At 51.0% G+C, this 15760-nt stretch overlaps 9 protein-coding genes across 9 annotated transcripts; 5 read left to right on the top strand and 4 right to left on the bottom strand.

The window, feature by feature from the left end:
* Positions 1-148: 148 nt before the first annotated feature.
* Positions 149-1554, top strand: COCCADRAFT_95644 (uncharacterized protein; the record flags this gene model as incomplete). Its single annotated transcript, XM_007713932.1, has 2 exons — positions 149-791; positions 860-1554. The coding sequence occupies 2 exons, from the start codon at positions 149-151 to the stop codon at positions 1552-1554; spliced, it is 1338 nt and encodes a 445-aa protein (XP_007712122.1).
* A 391-nt stretch (positions 1555-1945) lies between these two features.
* On the bottom strand, positions 1946-3339 carry COCCADRAFT_4894 (uncharacterized protein; the record flags this gene model as incomplete). Its single annotated transcript, XM_007713901.1, has 2 exons — positions 1946-2668; positions 2737-3339. 2 exons carry the CDS (start codon positions 3337-3339, stop codon positions 1946-1948), a joined length of 1326 nt encoding a protein of 441 aa, XP_007712091.1.
* Positions 3340-3705: 366 nt separating this feature from the next.
* On the top strand, positions 3706-4870 carry COCCADRAFT_95705 (uncharacterized protein; the record flags this gene model as incomplete). The annotated part of the gene is made up of 2 exons (XM_007713931.1): positions 3706-3869; positions 3970-4870. 2 exons carry the CDS (start codon positions 3706-3708, stop codon positions 4868-4870), a joined length of 1065 nt encoding a protein of 354 aa, XP_007712121.1.
* A 246-nt stretch (positions 4871-5116) lies between these two features.
* On the bottom strand, positions 5117-6343 carry COCCADRAFT_36618 (uncharacterized protein; the record flags this gene model as incomplete). Its single annotated transcript, XM_007713930.1, has 1 exon — positions 5117-6343. One exon carries the CDS (start codon positions 6341-6343, stop codon positions 5117-5119), a length of 1227 nt encoding a protein of 408 aa, XP_007712120.1.
* Positions 6344-6981: 638 nt separating this feature from the next.
* Positions 6982-7913, bottom strand: COCCADRAFT_4891 (uncharacterized protein; the record flags this gene model as incomplete). The annotated part of the gene is made up of 4 exons (XM_007713900.1): positions 6982-7202; positions 7267-7597; positions 7656-7771; positions 7826-7913. 4 exons carry the CDS (start codon positions 7911-7913, stop codon positions 6982-6984), a joined length of 756 nt encoding a protein of 251 aa, XP_007712090.1.
* Positions 7914-8533: 620 nt separating this feature from the next.
* COCCADRAFT_36616 (uncharacterized protein) lies at positions 8534-8959 on the bottom strand (the record flags this gene model as incomplete). Its single annotated transcript, XM_007713929.1, has 2 exons — positions 8534-8729; positions 8796-8959. The coding sequence occupies 2 exons, from the start codon at positions 8957-8959 to the stop codon at positions 8534-8536; spliced, it is 360 nt and encodes a 119-aa protein (XP_007712119.1).
* Positions 8960-10343: 1384 nt separating this feature from the next.
* On the top strand, positions 10344-12287 carry COCCADRAFT_36615 (uncharacterized protein; the record flags this gene model as incomplete). The annotated part of the gene is made up of 3 exons (XM_007713928.1): positions 10344-10359; positions 10424-10512; positions 10569-12287. 3 exons carry the CDS (start codon positions 10344-10346, stop codon positions 12285-12287), a joined length of 1824 nt encoding a protein of 607 aa, XP_007712118.1.
* A 629-nt stretch (positions 12288-12916) lies between these two features.
* On the top strand, positions 12917-13612 carry COCCADRAFT_95691 (uncharacterized protein; the record flags this gene model as incomplete). The annotated part of the gene is made up of 1 exon (XM_007713927.1): positions 12917-13612. One exon carries the CDS (start codon positions 12917-12919, stop codon positions 13610-13612), a length of 696 nt encoding a protein of 231 aa, XP_007712117.1.
* Positions 13613-14907: 1295 nt separating this feature from the next.
* Positions 14908-15414, top strand: COCCADRAFT_95677 (uncharacterized protein; the record flags this gene model as incomplete). Its single annotated transcript, XM_007713926.1, has 1 exon — positions 14908-15414. The coding sequence occupies one exon, from the start codon at positions 14908-14910 to the stop codon at positions 15412-15414; it is 507 nt and encodes a 168-aa protein (XP_007712116.1).
* Positions 15415-15760: the final 346 nt, after the last annotated feature.

Genomic DNA, 15760 nt, shown 5'->3' with positions numbered 1-15760 from the left:
ATATAAACACGCAGGTCTCTCTGTCGCTGTCCCTCGCTCGATATTCATCTCGGCCGTTGGCACGCGCATCTGTCCCACTGCGCGACCAACTCGCAACGCGCACATCACCACGCATTGAGCGCCACCACGGCGCGTCTCCACCGCCATCATGGCAGGCACGATACGGCCGAATGAGATGAATGTCGCGACGACGCCGATTCTCTCCTCGGGCACCTTGCCCAACCTCATGACCCTGCAAACGGACCTCAGCAAGAAGCCCAGTGTGCCACGAAGCCCGCGCGTAGATGTCGAGCCCCTATATGCAGCTGTCAAGGGCGCCATTAGCGACGCTGACTGGACAGTCTACAAGAAAACCCTCTCCTACTTTCTCCTCGGCAATCTCAACCAGGAGGAACTCTCCCAGAAGCTATCCAGGATCTTGACCACACCCGCCCTTGAACATGCGCACAATGCCCTTTTCACAGCCATCTATGCAAACATATGGCGCGATCCGCCAGAAGCTGGTATCGCCAGCTGGGTCAGCAGTAGCGATAAGCCGATGAGCGGGACGGTCAAGGGGACAGGGGATGAGAGCGAGAAGCGGCTGAAACATGAAGTTATGCAACTCAGCCGTAGGGAGAGGAAGAGGTTAAAGGGCATACCAGCGGGCGAGAGTCCGTTGAGTACAGGCTTGGAGGGGGGCTTGAGTGTGGGCATGACAGGACCGGTACAGGAGTATGTCGATGCCAGACGAGCGAAGCAGCTGGACATTGGACCTAGTAGCAACCAAGGCGGCGGATTCGCAAAGACGAGTACGTATCATGACATTCCATCATCGCCATACAAATTCGCTATCTGCGCATACTGATAACTGCCATAGACTGGGAACTCGAAATCCGCAAGCGCTACACATCCGCCCTCTACGTCGAAACCCACGAATTTCCCACCGCCATGACAATATCCTATCGCCTCCTCCCTATATGCTACGAATACGGCCTCCCCCAAGGCCACACGCCCGACTGCCCCGACTACCTCAACATTGCAACCGAAACCTACATCAAAGAAGCCCTCGCAAACCTCCTCGGAAAAGTCTGCAGCAACGGCCCCGGCTACGTCCGCACGGGTGACTTCAAAAAGAAACAAGCACGAGAAGAACGGCTGGCGGAAAAGGGCGAGCTTATGCGCGGTCCCGCGGGCGAACTCCCTATCGAAGCCGAAGAGCGCCGTAAAAGAAAACCACTTTGCACAGAAGACTTGCGGCTTGCACTTGAACTCGGCGATGGATACCTCGGTCAAACTCCGTTTATCGCGGGTTCCATCTTGCATTCCCGGTTTCTGGATACAGAGGGTATCGAAGATCTTTACGATAATACGTCTTCTTCTAAGCCTTTGACGAACGGGCACACAAATGGCGATGCTAAACTTGGCTTTGCGCCAGAAACATGGACTGTGGATTTTGGAGATGCGATGATGGTGGATGAGGAAGTGGGATTGCATTGGCAAGGAGGGAGTGTGCAGGATATGGCGGATATAGATGAGACATTGGAGGATATATTGAATCTGGGGGATTTGTGAGGGTTGTTTTGTGAGAAGGTGGTGTGTTGCATTGCAACATGATGGATTTCCTTTTTAACAAGTGCATGATGCATGGTATTTGGCGTTGTTTTTTGATATTTTTGGTAAAAGACGGGAGTTGCATTTTGGTGTTTGAGGCGGTGTTTTGTGTACATGGGATTATGATACCCTATCTCTTCTTTTTGTTTTCTGAATGCTATCTTTTTAAGGGAATTTATTTGTAGAAGTGACTTGTTTGTAGCATTTTACGCCCAGTAGCAAACACCATCCCAATTCTCATTGTACTGCGGTTTTATCCAGCGTCGTTCGGTACTATGCTGAGTTTGATAAATGGTCCTGTACTCGTCCCATCTCATCCACCTCAATCTTCCTCCTCTCAACCCCAACCCAATCACCCACCCTTCTCTTCTTCCCTCACCTTCCCAGCAGTAGCCCATGGCGGTTCCCCATCCCCATCAAACTCCGCCCACATAAAAAACCCACACCCCTCCTTCCCCGGCACAAACCCCGCATGACACATCCACATATACCGTCCCCTCGACTCCTTCCTCCTCATCGCACACCGCAGCACCGTCGGCACCCCACAGCGACACCTCGGCGTAAACTTCGGATACAAACTCTCCTTGTACCAGCGATATGTCACATTAATCCTCTTGTTGCCCGCTAGGGGATGCGGATCGATAGTGTGAGCGGGCGCTATACTATGTTTCCACTCCTCCTGCATCTCCGCATGCATCACTAATAAGGAATTATGTGGGAGGTGGATACTAATTTGGCCCTGGGCATCTGCCTTCTCTACACCATCTACCTCATCGTCATCTTGCGGGACGACTCTGCGCACGCGAAACTCGCGGGCGACGCCGAGACTCAAACTCCCGATTACGGGGCGTGGACCGAGGTAGGTGAGTTGGTCGGTGTGGTAGCCTACGCTTTGGTGGGGGCCGTCGTAGCAGTTTACGAAGGCGGTGTTTGGGTGCCAGGGGTGCGGGGATTGGTGAGGGAGCTTTTGCGCGTTGGGGTAGTAGGTGGTGATTCGGCGTCGGATTTCGGTGTTTACGGCTGTTTGGACGGCTGGGAGGGCGGCGAGGAGGGAGGGGGGGCTTTGGCGGACGTTCTGAGGGGGGGATGTTGTTAATGTGTATATTAACAAGAGGAGATTGAGGAGATTGACTAGGAACGTACGTCTATCTGTCGCCCGTCGTAGATATATTCCGTCTTTTGCTGCTCCACCTCTTCGAGACTGTTGACGTAAAAGGCATACGTGTGTGGGCTCTGCACTACTCTGTCGAAAAGCTTGAATTCAAACCGTTGGTATGTCGAGGATTCCTCGAGTAACTCCAAGAGTAACGCGTCGGCTTGTTTGGCTGGGAGAAAGTTGTGGATAATGGAACATGGTGTATGTGTTTCAATGTCTTCCGGGCTATACAGGAACAGCGTTTTGCCTTTCTTCACTACGAATTTCTTTGTCTGGGTGCCATCTAACGGGGCAATCCGGTATGAGGTCAATGACGATTGATATCCGACTGTAGTTGGCGCGGGTCGCTTTCTCGCAGGTGACCTCGATGATTGTGTCAGGTACTCTGAAGCCTGCTCGACTGATCCGTCTGCCATGAGTAGGGCTTCAAGTAGAGCCGCTTCATCAACATCGGCATGTAACGATGCCAGTACCGCCAATTTGAAATCCGTAGACTCCTCCTCTTTCTCTGGCTCCACACGCGTAGTCGCAACTGCGGGCTTCACCACCCGCTCATCCCGCTTCCTCTTGCGTGTCACGAACGCGTCCATCTCTTCCCTGTAAAACGCACGATACGGTCCTCATGTCGAAACAAGCCGCATCCAGCAATTGATAGTACTAGACGCAGGTGGCGAACAGCCCCAGGCTACAAACGCCCCCAACGCGTAGTCACGGGACCAAAAAAGGGTTCCCCTGCTTACCCGGATTGCCAGCCCCGCCATGAGCTACTCTTGCGCCTCGGCCATAGTAGAGCACCACCCGCACTCGTCATCCGCCAAACCATGCATGCAGCACATCATCCCCCAGCTTCACTTCTTTTCCCGTCGCGCAAAGATGCGCCACATGCTGTCCAACCTGCACGCGCCATAGTCTGAACCTTTTCTCTCTCTCGTTTTGACTCTCACTTAACCGCCAACATGCTCGAGTTCCGCACCCAGGGCTTCAACGGCTACTCGGTCAAGTACAGCCCATTCTTTGATTCGCGCATCGCAGTCGCTACATCTGCGAACTTTGGACTCGTAGGGAATGGACGGCTGTATATTCTTGGTTTGACGGCTAATGGGATAGTCGCTGAGAAATGGTATGTATTATCCTCTTTTCCATTACTCATGTACCTATGGTATACATATTAGTGTGTATACACCCAGCTCTTTCACATGCTAACCACACCAACCACACAGGTTCGACACCCAAGACTCGCTCTTTGACAGCACCTGGTCCGAATCGCACGAGAACCAACTCCTAACCGCCGGCGGCGACGGCTCCGTCAAACTCTTCGACATCAACGTGCCCACGTACCCCATCGCCTCGTGGCAAGAGCACGCGCGAGAAGTCTTTGCCGTCCACTGGAACCTCGTCGCCAAAGACACATTTCTCTCGTCGTCGTGGGACGGCACAATCAAAATCTGGAACCCCAATGCAAACGCCAGTATCACGACGCTGCCCACGCATTCGTGTACTTACTCTGCGGCGTTCAGCCCGCACAACCCCAGTGTGCTCAGCAGCGTGAGTTCGGATAGCCATCTCCGCGTCTTTGATTTGCGCACGCCGGCGAGTGCAAGTAACCATCTCACGATGAGTCTGCCGATTCACCAGCCGCCCAAGGCGCGCATGGGAACTGCAGCGCCCGTGGGTATTGCGCCCGCCGAAGCACTAACGCACGATTGGAACAAGTACCGCGACACGATTGTTGCGACGGCGGGCGTGGATCGCATTATTCGCACGTTTGATATTCGCATGCCGCAGCAGGGACCGATTGCTGTCTTACCAGGTCACGAGTATGCGGTTAGGAGGTTGAGTTGGAGTCCCCATCTCTCGGATATACTGCTTAGTGCTAGTTACGACATGACGTGTCGGGTGTGGACTGATGGCAGCGCTATGGGTGTAGGGAATGTTAAGCAGGAGAATATGCTTGAGGATCCCATGTTTTATGGTGGAGGCAGGGAGATGGGGAGGATGGGGAGGCACACAGAGTTTGTGACTGGTGTGGACTGGTGTTTGTTTGGTGCAGAGGGATGGTGTGCGAGTACGGGGTGGGATGAGAGAGTGCTCGTGTGGGATTGTAGAGCTGTTATGCAATAAATTCATGACTTGTTACAGGCAAAAAAAATAGTGTTCCCAAGGTAGAGTTTGTAGATAGTTTTCCCGGCTTTATAATGAATGTGTAGTAATTGTCACAATGTTCTGGACTAAAGACCGACCCTTGGAGATCTATCAGCCACCTGTTGGAACAGGATAGTCTCTATTACGTATGCAGGTTTATATAGTACTTCTCTATATCTATATATACTATAAAGTAATTCGCACTCTGCCCAAGTATGCTCTACTCTAATAATAATCAGAGTGCAGATGCTGCATAAACTCAACCCAAAGGCAACTCTCCTCTCCTTTCCCTCTAGTCTCCCACGCAGCATCGCTACCTAATTGCTCTATCCAGCTGCGCTTTATCTTTGCTCTTGTTGCTTCGTCGCTTGTTATCCACGCATTCTTTGTTTCCTTGAACTGTTCCTGCACTTGCTTCGTCTTTCTATCTAGCGCTTGGCTACGCTCCTTCAGTCTAGCTCCCACCCTACTATTAGGCAATACCTCTAGCAGCCTTTTCCACTCTTGATAATGTGTCTTTGCAGCATGAACTGTCCACTCTCCAGCCTGGCAGAAGGAAGCTGTACAGCTGGACAGAGGGCAAACAAAAGACGCATCGCGTCCGAGGCTAGAGTGATGCCGGTCCAAGGCTTCCACCATGAGTGGCCACAGCCCGAATCGCTGAAGAGGAATTTTATGGTAGCACTGATATTTGAGCTCGTTGTAACGCTCCACTGGACCTTTGAATTGCTTTGGCGGCATCAAGATTGTTTGCCGAAAGGTTTTTGGCTCGCTCTTGTGCCACTCTCCGTCACCTGCTAGTTGGAATGAGCATCGGTGCCACGCACCAGTACGCCAATCTGGGGTTCCGGCTAGCAGATGAGGCTTTGGCTCCTTCTCGAGAAAGAGAAGAGAGGATTCGATGCCCTGAGGACAAGCTCGCAGTAGAAGCTGTAGTGGTAGCGGAAAAGGCTCTTCATCCCAGCTGACACGTTCCTCGTTGTAGTTCAAGATGACCTTTTTAACGTTCGGAAACTTGTCTTTTAGCGAGGCCCAGAAAACATCAACTAGGTCGTGCTGAATGTCGCATAAGTTGTCTCGTTGTACGCATATTTGCTGCGTAATTCCAGCCCGACATTCAATCTCGATGTTTTGCACATTAGTGAGAAAAGCCATGTCCCAAAATGGCTGGCCTGGGTAGGCTTCATTTAGGAGCCATTGTGCTTCAACTAGGAAATATGCATCTCCCTTTCCCCAAAACAGCTTCGAAGCTTCCGTGCGAAACTTGGAAGAGGTATGCATAAGCTGAAAGAGAGTACTAGTAGAGCACATAGCTAGTATACAAAGCTGCATCTCTTCTGGAAGTCGGTGGAAATTCGATAAGGTTGCGTTGTCTTGTGATGCAACTGTAAGGGTGCTACTTTCTTGGACGTATACATAGAAAGGAATCCGTTCTTCTCCACCTGGCGTCATGTACACTTCTCGATCAAGACCTCTCGTCTAGGGCGGGTGGGACAGGGTCGCAAGTAGGTTACAGGTAGCTTGGCGACGCATAGCGATTGACTAAAGGTTTAAGCGCCAGGCATAACAGAAAGCGAGTACACAGTAGAGTTGCGCTTATGCAGTATTAAGCAGAGAGAGGTCTTGCGTAGTCAAGATAGTCGCCTAGTAGCGTTTGTTATTAGCATCAAGCGCCAAGACTACTAATACTTAATTAGTAGGGACCTGGCCCTTCCTTCTTAGCGTTGGGAAGGAACCTACCAATGTTCTCCTTTCTGGAAGGCTAGTGCGTGTTTCGCTTTTTTGGTCTGCAGGGGAAACTTTTGGGTAGATGGGTGTAACTCAGTTAGGTGGTAAAAAATTTCTAATGATTAAGATTATTGACTCCTTTCGATACGGAATCAATTGTTAGTTTGGTAGTATATGCTTGGTCCGGCGACCCTCCCCCCCACTTGCGTGCCGCGATGCTCCTCCGCCTTGACGACCCCCAGTTATTCGCCTATCACGCTTACACCTACGACGTGAGTTTTTAGTTGATTCTTAGAATTTTTTTTGTTATATACTAATTTTCTTAGAAGGCGGGAGATAAGTGAGTTATAAGGATCAACAGCTTATGGGTACCGCCCCCGCTTGACATACTCATCCATCCAAAATACCGCCTGGAAGAACGCCTGTTCCTTTGCGAATCTCTCGCGATCAATTTCCAGATTGCCCTTTGTAGCGAATCCGTGTTCGACGTGAGAGTAGAGAAATACCTGATAGGAAACCTTTGTTTCTTTAAGAATATCTTCTGTTTGGCGGCGCTTCTCAGCGGGGAAGATTTCATCAGTTTCTGTTTGGCCGATCTCAGTACTCGAGCAAACTCAGATGAGGGTATTGGTGTAATTTTCTTTTACCTGCTGCAGCAATACTCAATGGACGCTGTACACCCCTTACTTCATCCGCATCAACGAAACTCGGGTGCGCAATGAATCCTGCATCTAGACTGCCTGGCTTCAACCATCTGCACACGTATTTGCCGCCAAAACAGTAGCCTATGCCGCCGAGCCGTTTGACGCCTAGCTTGTTGCGGAGATGATTGATTACTGTTTCGTAGATAGGGTCGACGGTAGGTGTGCGCGGCATGGTGTTGTCGACCCAATCCTGCAGGCTGAATGAAGGAGGGAAGGGGAAGCGGATGTGATTGCCGTTGAAGACATCGGGGATGACGACGAGATAGCCGTTGGCCTGTTTGCGTGGTTGTTCAATATCAAGAGAAATGGATGATGCGCAGAAGAAGACATACGGCAAATTGATCAGCAATGAGCTGGGTGTTGAGAAAGTCCATGCCCAGGGCGTCTGTCATGAGCAGAATGGCATTCTGGGTGCTGCCGTCTTCGGGATAGGCAAAGTATGTGCGGACTTATAATGATTAGTCTTGAGGGATTGCTGATCATGGACGAGGTGTTGTTTTACTGTTGCCGATTTGCTTGACATTGCCTTTGGGTGTGCCTTGGTGCTTGACGCCGACAATGCAGCATTTGCCCATTGGATTCGATGCCATTGCGATGTGTGTTTCTGACTACAAGATTATTGAAAAAAAAGTCAACTGTGACTCTGAAGAACAGGAAGAACATGCAGAATTAGCGATTATTTATATGACTCTATTGTTCTCGTTACTCGCTTTCAGTGCCAAACTAGGGTATGAGAGACCTTGATCCAGATACCCACAGTGGAGCGTGGAGCGATACGTGACTAGGACTTTACGCCCCAGGAAGGTACGTTGGTCGTCGATTCCGATTACGAATGCTGGGGGTGCCTGGAAATGAATGGTTGTGATTGGACGGATCCAGTCTTCCTCGGCTAATATGCTTTGAGTCAGCTCCAAGGCAGGCAGGCAGGCAGACAGACGTGCGTCATTTATGATTGCGAATAAGACAGCTGCCTCACTTTAGAGAAACTAGGAAGAATACTGTGTAGGTATTTATGCTCATTATCTGACTATCGTGACGTTCGTAACTGAAAAAAAAAATCTTAGAGGCATCCTGGACGTAGAGAGAAAAACTAGTGTTCATGCCGCTTTTCTACTGGCGCGTGTCAGCTCCTGTATGGCATTCACAACGCATGTTTGGGCAAGAGGCTTACATTCTTGAGATTCATGGTATTCATTAAATAAAAAACCACTCAGTGCCTGACCCGACTCACACTTCTCCTGGTAATGCGTTCGTCGACATAGCTGTCACGTGGGTCTATGTAGCTTGTCCTGGGCGTCCTGCGCTCAACATCAGTTACGCGACGCCTTGACACGCTCCTGTGGCGAGTGGTGCTGCGGCGTGGCTCCTCATAGTACTCGATGACTCGAGGTCGTGATCGTGATCTCCTGCATCAGAGTGTTAGATTCTGGCGAGGTAATTCACCGCAGCGGATAGGGAATTAAGGTACCTACCTGTACTCAACGTAGCGACCGTCATCGCTGATGCTCTCTGTACGGCGCCATTCACGTGGCAAGCGCATAACACCAGCTGGTGGGTGTGAGGTGAAGTTTCCGCGTCGTGGAGGTGGCTCGACGACAGTGCGTCCACGCGTCTCATAAGTCCTCATGATACACATTGTGCTTAGTTGATTGTTTGTTGTGTCGTGATTGTGTCTTTCTTGTTGCAGGGCTAGCCGGTCCGTTGGTGATGTTGAAGAGCGAGTGACACGAGTGCGCTTGGGGAAGCGATTGACGGATTTACGAGGCGTGTATGATTTGGGGAATCGAGTAGCAGGGTAACGTAGTAATACTATATAAATGTACACGGTAGTAAGCGGATGATGGTGCTCGAGAACGCACAGTGGAATGACGTGCGCCAAGAGACGCAGCCTGGGAAACTATTCCAAGGTTGTTGAGTTTTGTCGGTCTGGCCAAATTGACCAGCCTCTTCTCCCCGGTGCAGATAGACTTGGACGCGGACATGGCATGGGTGAACGTGGAAGATTTGGCCAGAGTGCCTGGCATAATGCTGGTTCTGGCTTCAACAACAGTGTGCGAGCTGTCTTGACGAGTGTCTCATCGACGTCACCCGACGCGTCGTCGATGGCATGACCCGGCATTCTAGCCTAGTATGTACATAAGCAACGACTGCAGCTGGGAGAGAGACTATCTACGTTCTGGACCTGTGACGCGTCGCAACCATGGTGATGATAATAATGATACAGACGACCATGTAGCCTGTTATGTATAAGGTGGATTGCTGCTACTAGGCCTTTCTAGCGATTCGCTAGCTCATGTACTAGACAATTTGCTAGATCAAAATATCAATGCTTACACCTAGAGTACGTGGTAGGAACGCGTTTTTTTGACAATGTCTATCCAAGTACATTCTGCAGAGTGGATAGCACCATATACGTAAACATGCAATCTACAGTTGTTGTCGTTAATCGGCAACCATGGTCCTTTGAAGGTATTGCCATTCTCTTTACTTTTAGAAACAGATCATAGAGCGGTGAGGCTGTTCAGGTAGAGTTCTGTTTTGTAAACATGTTCTGGTCATGTGAGGACCGAGTAATTGACAAGGGCTACTAGAAACCCCAGCTCAATTGAGTGTAATCACGTGATAAAACGTAGTTTCCGAATCGATGTAGCTAGAGAGGTCTCGACATGTAGCTAGAAAACAGCCATCTGTTTCATCTATAGAGGGGATCCCCTACATGGGCCAATTCAGCGCCAAGTATACCTCATTCGTGATACAAAGCTAACAAAAGAGGGTGAGGGGTGGATGTAGTATAGTAGCACAGAGGCTGAGTTGACAGCTGCACCCCACCTGCCCCGCTACTCGCGGCTGGTCGACGCTTGAAACGTACCCAAGCACGTACGTTGGCGGTGACGAGGCAGAAGCCACCGCTGGCAATGTCGTAGTGCCCATGTCCATTGTGAGAGAGAAACTCTGTCTTCTGTCGTCTTCATCTTCGCCATTGTATCGCCAGCACTGCCTGTAGCAGCTCATCGCCCGCCATGTCCCTCGTCTCAGGTACGCAGTACTTACTCACATGCAGTGCAACACACCCACTAACACTAAGCTACCACTACCACAGACGCCATATGGGCTGCCTCACCCACAACCACGCGCGGACAGGCCACGCCCCTCTCATCCGATCCAAAGGGCGAGCGCATCGCCTATGCGGCACGTTTTGATCTTGCTCTCGCCCATCCGCTGCGAAGCTAATTGAGTGTCTGCAGTCTGGCAAATCCATCTTTCTGCGCTCCATTGACGATCCCGCCGTCAGCAAGCAGTACACCCAACACACAACACAGACAACCGTCGCCCGCTTCTCGCCCTCGGGCTTCTATGTCGCCAGCGGAGATGTGTCGGGCATGGTCAGGGTATGGGACTGCGCCGGCGAGGGTGCAACAAAGGGCGAATACCCCATCATCGCCGGCCGCATCAACGACCTGGCCTGGGACGGCGACTCGCAGCGCATCATTGCCGTAGGTGACGGCAAGGAGCGCTTCGGCCACTGCATCACCGCAGACAGCGGCAACAGCGTGGGCGAGATCTCGGGCCACTCGTCGCAAATCAACTGTGTCTCCATTCGCCAGCAACGCCCTCTACGCGCAGCCACCGGCTCCGACGACACCAGCCTTGTCTTCTACCACGGCGCCCCCTTCAAGTTCAACACCAGCCTGCGCGGCCAACACAACCGCTTCGTTTTCGGCACCGCCTTCTCGCCCGATGGCTCCGTATTCGCCAGTGTGGGTGCCGACAAGCGCATCTGGCTATACGACGGCAAGACTGGCGAGGCCAAGAACCAGATCGGTGAGGGAGTCCATACCGGTAGTATCTTTGGCATCTCCTGGTCCAAGGACTCAAACAGGTTCGTCACTGCTAGTGCTGACCAGACTGTACGCATCTGGGATCCCGAAGCCGGCAAAGCAATCCAGACGTGGAGGATGGGTGACGAAGGCGTCGTCAGTGTGCCTGACCAGCAGGTCGGCGTAGTCTGGCCCACGGGCCGCAGCGATGGTCTGATTGTGAGCGTCGATCTGGATGGGAACCTGAACTACCTCGTCGATGGCAACCCCAAGCCAACTCGCGTCATTCGGGGCCACCAGAAGAACATCACATCAGCTGCCATAGCTGGTTCGACCTTCGCCACCGGCAGCTACGAGGGACGCGTCCTTGCATGGGACACGACAACAGGGCTGGCCGACAAGGTTGAAGGCGCAGCCCATACCAGCTATGTCGCTGGCATCACCACGTCCGACAGCAGTAGCGGAAAGGAACTCTACAGTGTCGGCTGGGACGACACCTTACGCTCCATTTCGGCACCGGACAAGATCTTTACTGGAGAAGCGCATGACCTCAAGTTCCAGCCCAAGGGCGTCGCTGCTACATCCAGCACGGTGCTCATCCCTTCATCCGATGCCATCGCCGTCTACTCCAAGGGCACTCAAGTCAGCTCACTAGCAGTCAAGTACACGCCTACATCCATCGCCACACATGGAACTACTGTAGCCGTGGGTGGAGATGACAAGCTTGTGCACATCTACACGCTTTCAGGCACCGAGCTCAAGGACACCGAGACGGTGTTGCGCCGCGCCACTTCGCCCATCTCAGCGCTTGCCTTCTCGCAGTCGGGTAGCAAGCTTGCCGTCGGTGCAGCCAACGGCAAGATATATGCGTACGACGCAAGCGCAGGTTGGAACCTCATCACGGACAGATGGAGTGCCCACACTGCACGCATTACCTGTTTGGCTTGGGATGAGAGCGAAAAGTACGCGGCAAGTGGCAGTTTGGATACTAACGTCATGGTCTGGAGTACGGAGGATCCCGGTAAGCGCATCAAGGCTCTCAACGCCCACAAGGATGGCGTCAACGGTGTGGCATGGGAAAAAGCAGCGAGGGTCATCTCAGCCGGCGGAGATGCAAGTGTCAAAGTATGGACTGTCAAGGCGTAAGTAGTTACGCCATCACTTTAACCAGAGATGCTGGCAGGAATCCGGCCAGGCATCTGAGAAAAACCCGGTTGGTGATTGATCATGTTCTAGATGTGTGTTCTAGCCAGATCAAGCCGCCTTTTTGAAGGACGCTCTAATACGGAGAGTGAAGCGGGAGACGTAGGTAGATGGCGGGGTTGAGCGCCCTTGCCCTTTTCGCTACCTACATATACGTAGTCTGATGACCTATCATCTATTTTCTCCACCCTCTCTTGTCCAATGCATGTTCCTTTTTTAATCCGCGTCAGATTGCACGTCGTCGGCTTGCGTGTGGCTGGCTACTAGATGCGGCTGCTCAGCCGCTATTCTACTCGTCGACATAACGGCTCATCTTCTACTCCAGCTATCGACTGACCCGGACAAGCGCCAGTCAGCCCTGTTTGCCTGATTTGCCTTGTTGTCTCCGGTGCGCCGCCACCTAAAAGTCGATAGCACATGCAAGCCAAGCAGAGGACATTTGTGGAGGACCAACGAGGCAATTATTGCCCTGCGGGTTTCTCGCAATTATATGCTCTGCCTCGTTGCTTCATTTTGTCCCGTTGAACCCGACTAGCCGTTGACAAAACTGCTCTTACACATACTAGTCTTTCATGGACAACTCTTTGGCCTCTGATCATCCCCATCTCCTGCCAATGGCAAACCCCCCCCACTTCGATAGGAATAGCATGATGCACCACTCCTCAGATAGTCAAAATCCTCGATATCTGAACAGCCCCAGTGTAACTGGGTCTGACTCTGAATGGATCGTTTTTCAGCAAACCACTTCATCGCCAATGCTTCAAGGATACAATCAGTCGGTCTACTCGTTTTCGGCTCCATTGGAGCCCCCAAGTTTATTGCATCAGGCTGCATCGCAGCCTTGTCCCCGCACAACCCGAAATCTATCTACATCCAGCGACTACTCGCAGTTTCCGGTGAACAATATCATGAGCCGGTCGGCATCCCAGTTCTCGTCCATGTCTTCCGGTCAGCACGCACATAGCTACAACACGATCCAAGCGCTACGCGGATCCTTCGACGGTGCATCACCTTTAGACATGACACGTTCGTACTCGAGCACTTCAGATAACCCAGAGACTGTAAATCAGCAGCCTTCAGTGCAGTCAGATTTCACGTTACCCAACTGGCATACTGGTGGACAATTCGCTTTCGCACCACAGGTTCCAAACCAACACGCCACAGCTGGCCCCTCGGCCCAGTACCAGTTGGACTTGAATGATAACTTGGGCATTGGAAACGGAAGCAGAAATCAGTCTTTGGATTGGAAAACACATACCAACGAGTAAGTATGATCCACAATCCTCTTGCGTACGATCACCAGCTACTGTTTATCAAATATGCCAAACTACGAACCGTACCTTGGTATTCGTTTGGATTCCGCACTTCTCCTGGTCCCAATGGATGCGCTTGGACGGACGTAGGCGTATTAATAATATTGTCGTGGAATTCTCCATGGATGCAACGGATTCCACCAGGATTACTGCTTTGTGAGCCAATCATCTTTGGATCAGACCACGGCACCGGGCCAGATATTCCTACTGGCAGATTTTAAAGATCTTCGAGCCTATGTATGGCCGTCTATCGAGTGACCCTGGCAGGAAAAGTCGGCATCCTAACCTCAAAAGGCTCTGATAGATCTGAAGACGATAATTTCGAACATGGACACGCTTGGAGCTAATTTGTGTGCGATTTTATTCCTGCGGAGAGCCACCCACTGGCTGCTGGCAACGAGTACAGAATTCAATCTCCACATACTGGCACTTTCATTGTCTTACCACCTGGTTAATGGAGCACAATCCTACTACCATTGGACATCCATCCTTTTTTTCGACTCTACGACTATATATCCCAAATCTCCCCGGGCCCAGACTTTTTTCCTGGTTATTGAACTTCCATTGGATATCACTTGACGTGCTTCTTGGATCCATCTTCGAAGTCGTCAACTGGCGTTAATTAATGTAAGATTTCTTCACTTGTTATGATTCTCGGCATCATATGCTCGACCGAGCTGCACTGTCGTAAGAGAATTAGGGGTTTACCATTGGGATCAAGTGCTAGCTGGTCATTTCCTTGGTGTGTTTATTTTGCTGTTTACTCTCTATGCACTTAAGTCTCTCCATAAGGACGTCAAGATCCCCCAGCAGAAACCGATTTCACGCCGGGCAGATGATATCTCACTTCTGCAATACCGGTGTCATCAATACATTTTTCCAGAACGGAAACCATCTGTTCGAAAATTTTCATCTCATATCGTTCACTATCGACTTAGCATCCAATCCGACAACATCTAAGTTGCTCCTCGGATGATATCGCTCTATATCTCCGTATATCGTCACCACGATTGGTTATTCAGATCAACGTTTTTTCAATCGTAAAACTACTTTGAAAAATGCCGAGTCTTTGTTCAATTTCTGACCAGCGCTCAGACGAACTCATTCTAACATCAGAACAATAGATTTCCAAATCACTTTCACCCTTTCCCATCGAGCCAATCTCAGTCGACAGGAGCTTTCGGCCAAAGTCTAGCTTATGAGCAGTCAAAGTAGGTTAGGTATATCGCCCTTATCTTGAGTCTACTGACATGATCAGTCCACCACCCCCGTCCTCGCATCACAATAGTATTCCCACATCCAGTCAGGACAACGATTCACCATGTAGTTCGTCCACTGCTACCCCGACGGCTGCCACAACTGTTCAAAATACACTCACCTCCCAAGCTACCGGAGGCGACCCCGTCATCGGCCAAGTAACTCTAGGTGGAAGATTCACCTGCCTAAGCAAAATCTGTCGTGATGATGAAACCCTCACATTCAATCGTCACGCCGACTTCAAACGTCACTACACCAACATGCACGCGAGAAAACTGACGGAATACTTTTGCCCGGAAAAGGGGTGCCATCGCTCAAGGCATCCCGCGGATGGAAAGAAAGGGCGAAGTTTCAAGGGGCGGAGGGATAAGATGAAGGAGCATGTGAAGACTGTGCATGATAACCGTGCCAGGAAACGAAGGAGAGTTGAAGAGAGCGAAGAAAAAGATGAAGATGAGGATCCCTTGGGGACTGATGGTAATGATAAGTCAAGGTTGTAACGATAGGGTGGTGATGTGTTGTGCGGGCAAGGGACGTGGTTAGGTCTTGAATACTTCTTACTTGTTTTTTTAGTTATTCATATCAAGGTAGCATTTCATGCTGGATATCTGTATTCTATTTCAATTTATAGGTATGACCCAATGACTGTATTATTGGCTTGCATAGTAGGAATGCTGTGACAGAAGTGATACGGCTACTACCCTTTTCAGGATGCCTCATAGTATGCTGATCGCAAGCAAATCTCGGCCGAGTTCTCCGCTGGATGTACGGCTCCGACTGGGAAACTTTGGCGCATATGTGCAGCCCGCAGCTCATTACATATCGCAGCGGGGAACTGAGGAGATA

The sequence above is a fragment of the Bipolaris zeicola genome (genome assembly GCF_000523435.1).
Source record: "Bipolaris zeicola 26-R-13 unplaced genomic scaffold scaffold_70, whole genome shotgun sequence".
NCBI lineage: Eukaryota > Fungi > Ascomycota > Dothideomycetes > Pleosporales > Pleosporaceae > Bipolaris > Bipolaris zeicola.
Note: the sequence above shows the minus strand (reverse complement) of the source record. Positions and strands in the feature narration are given on the sequence as shown.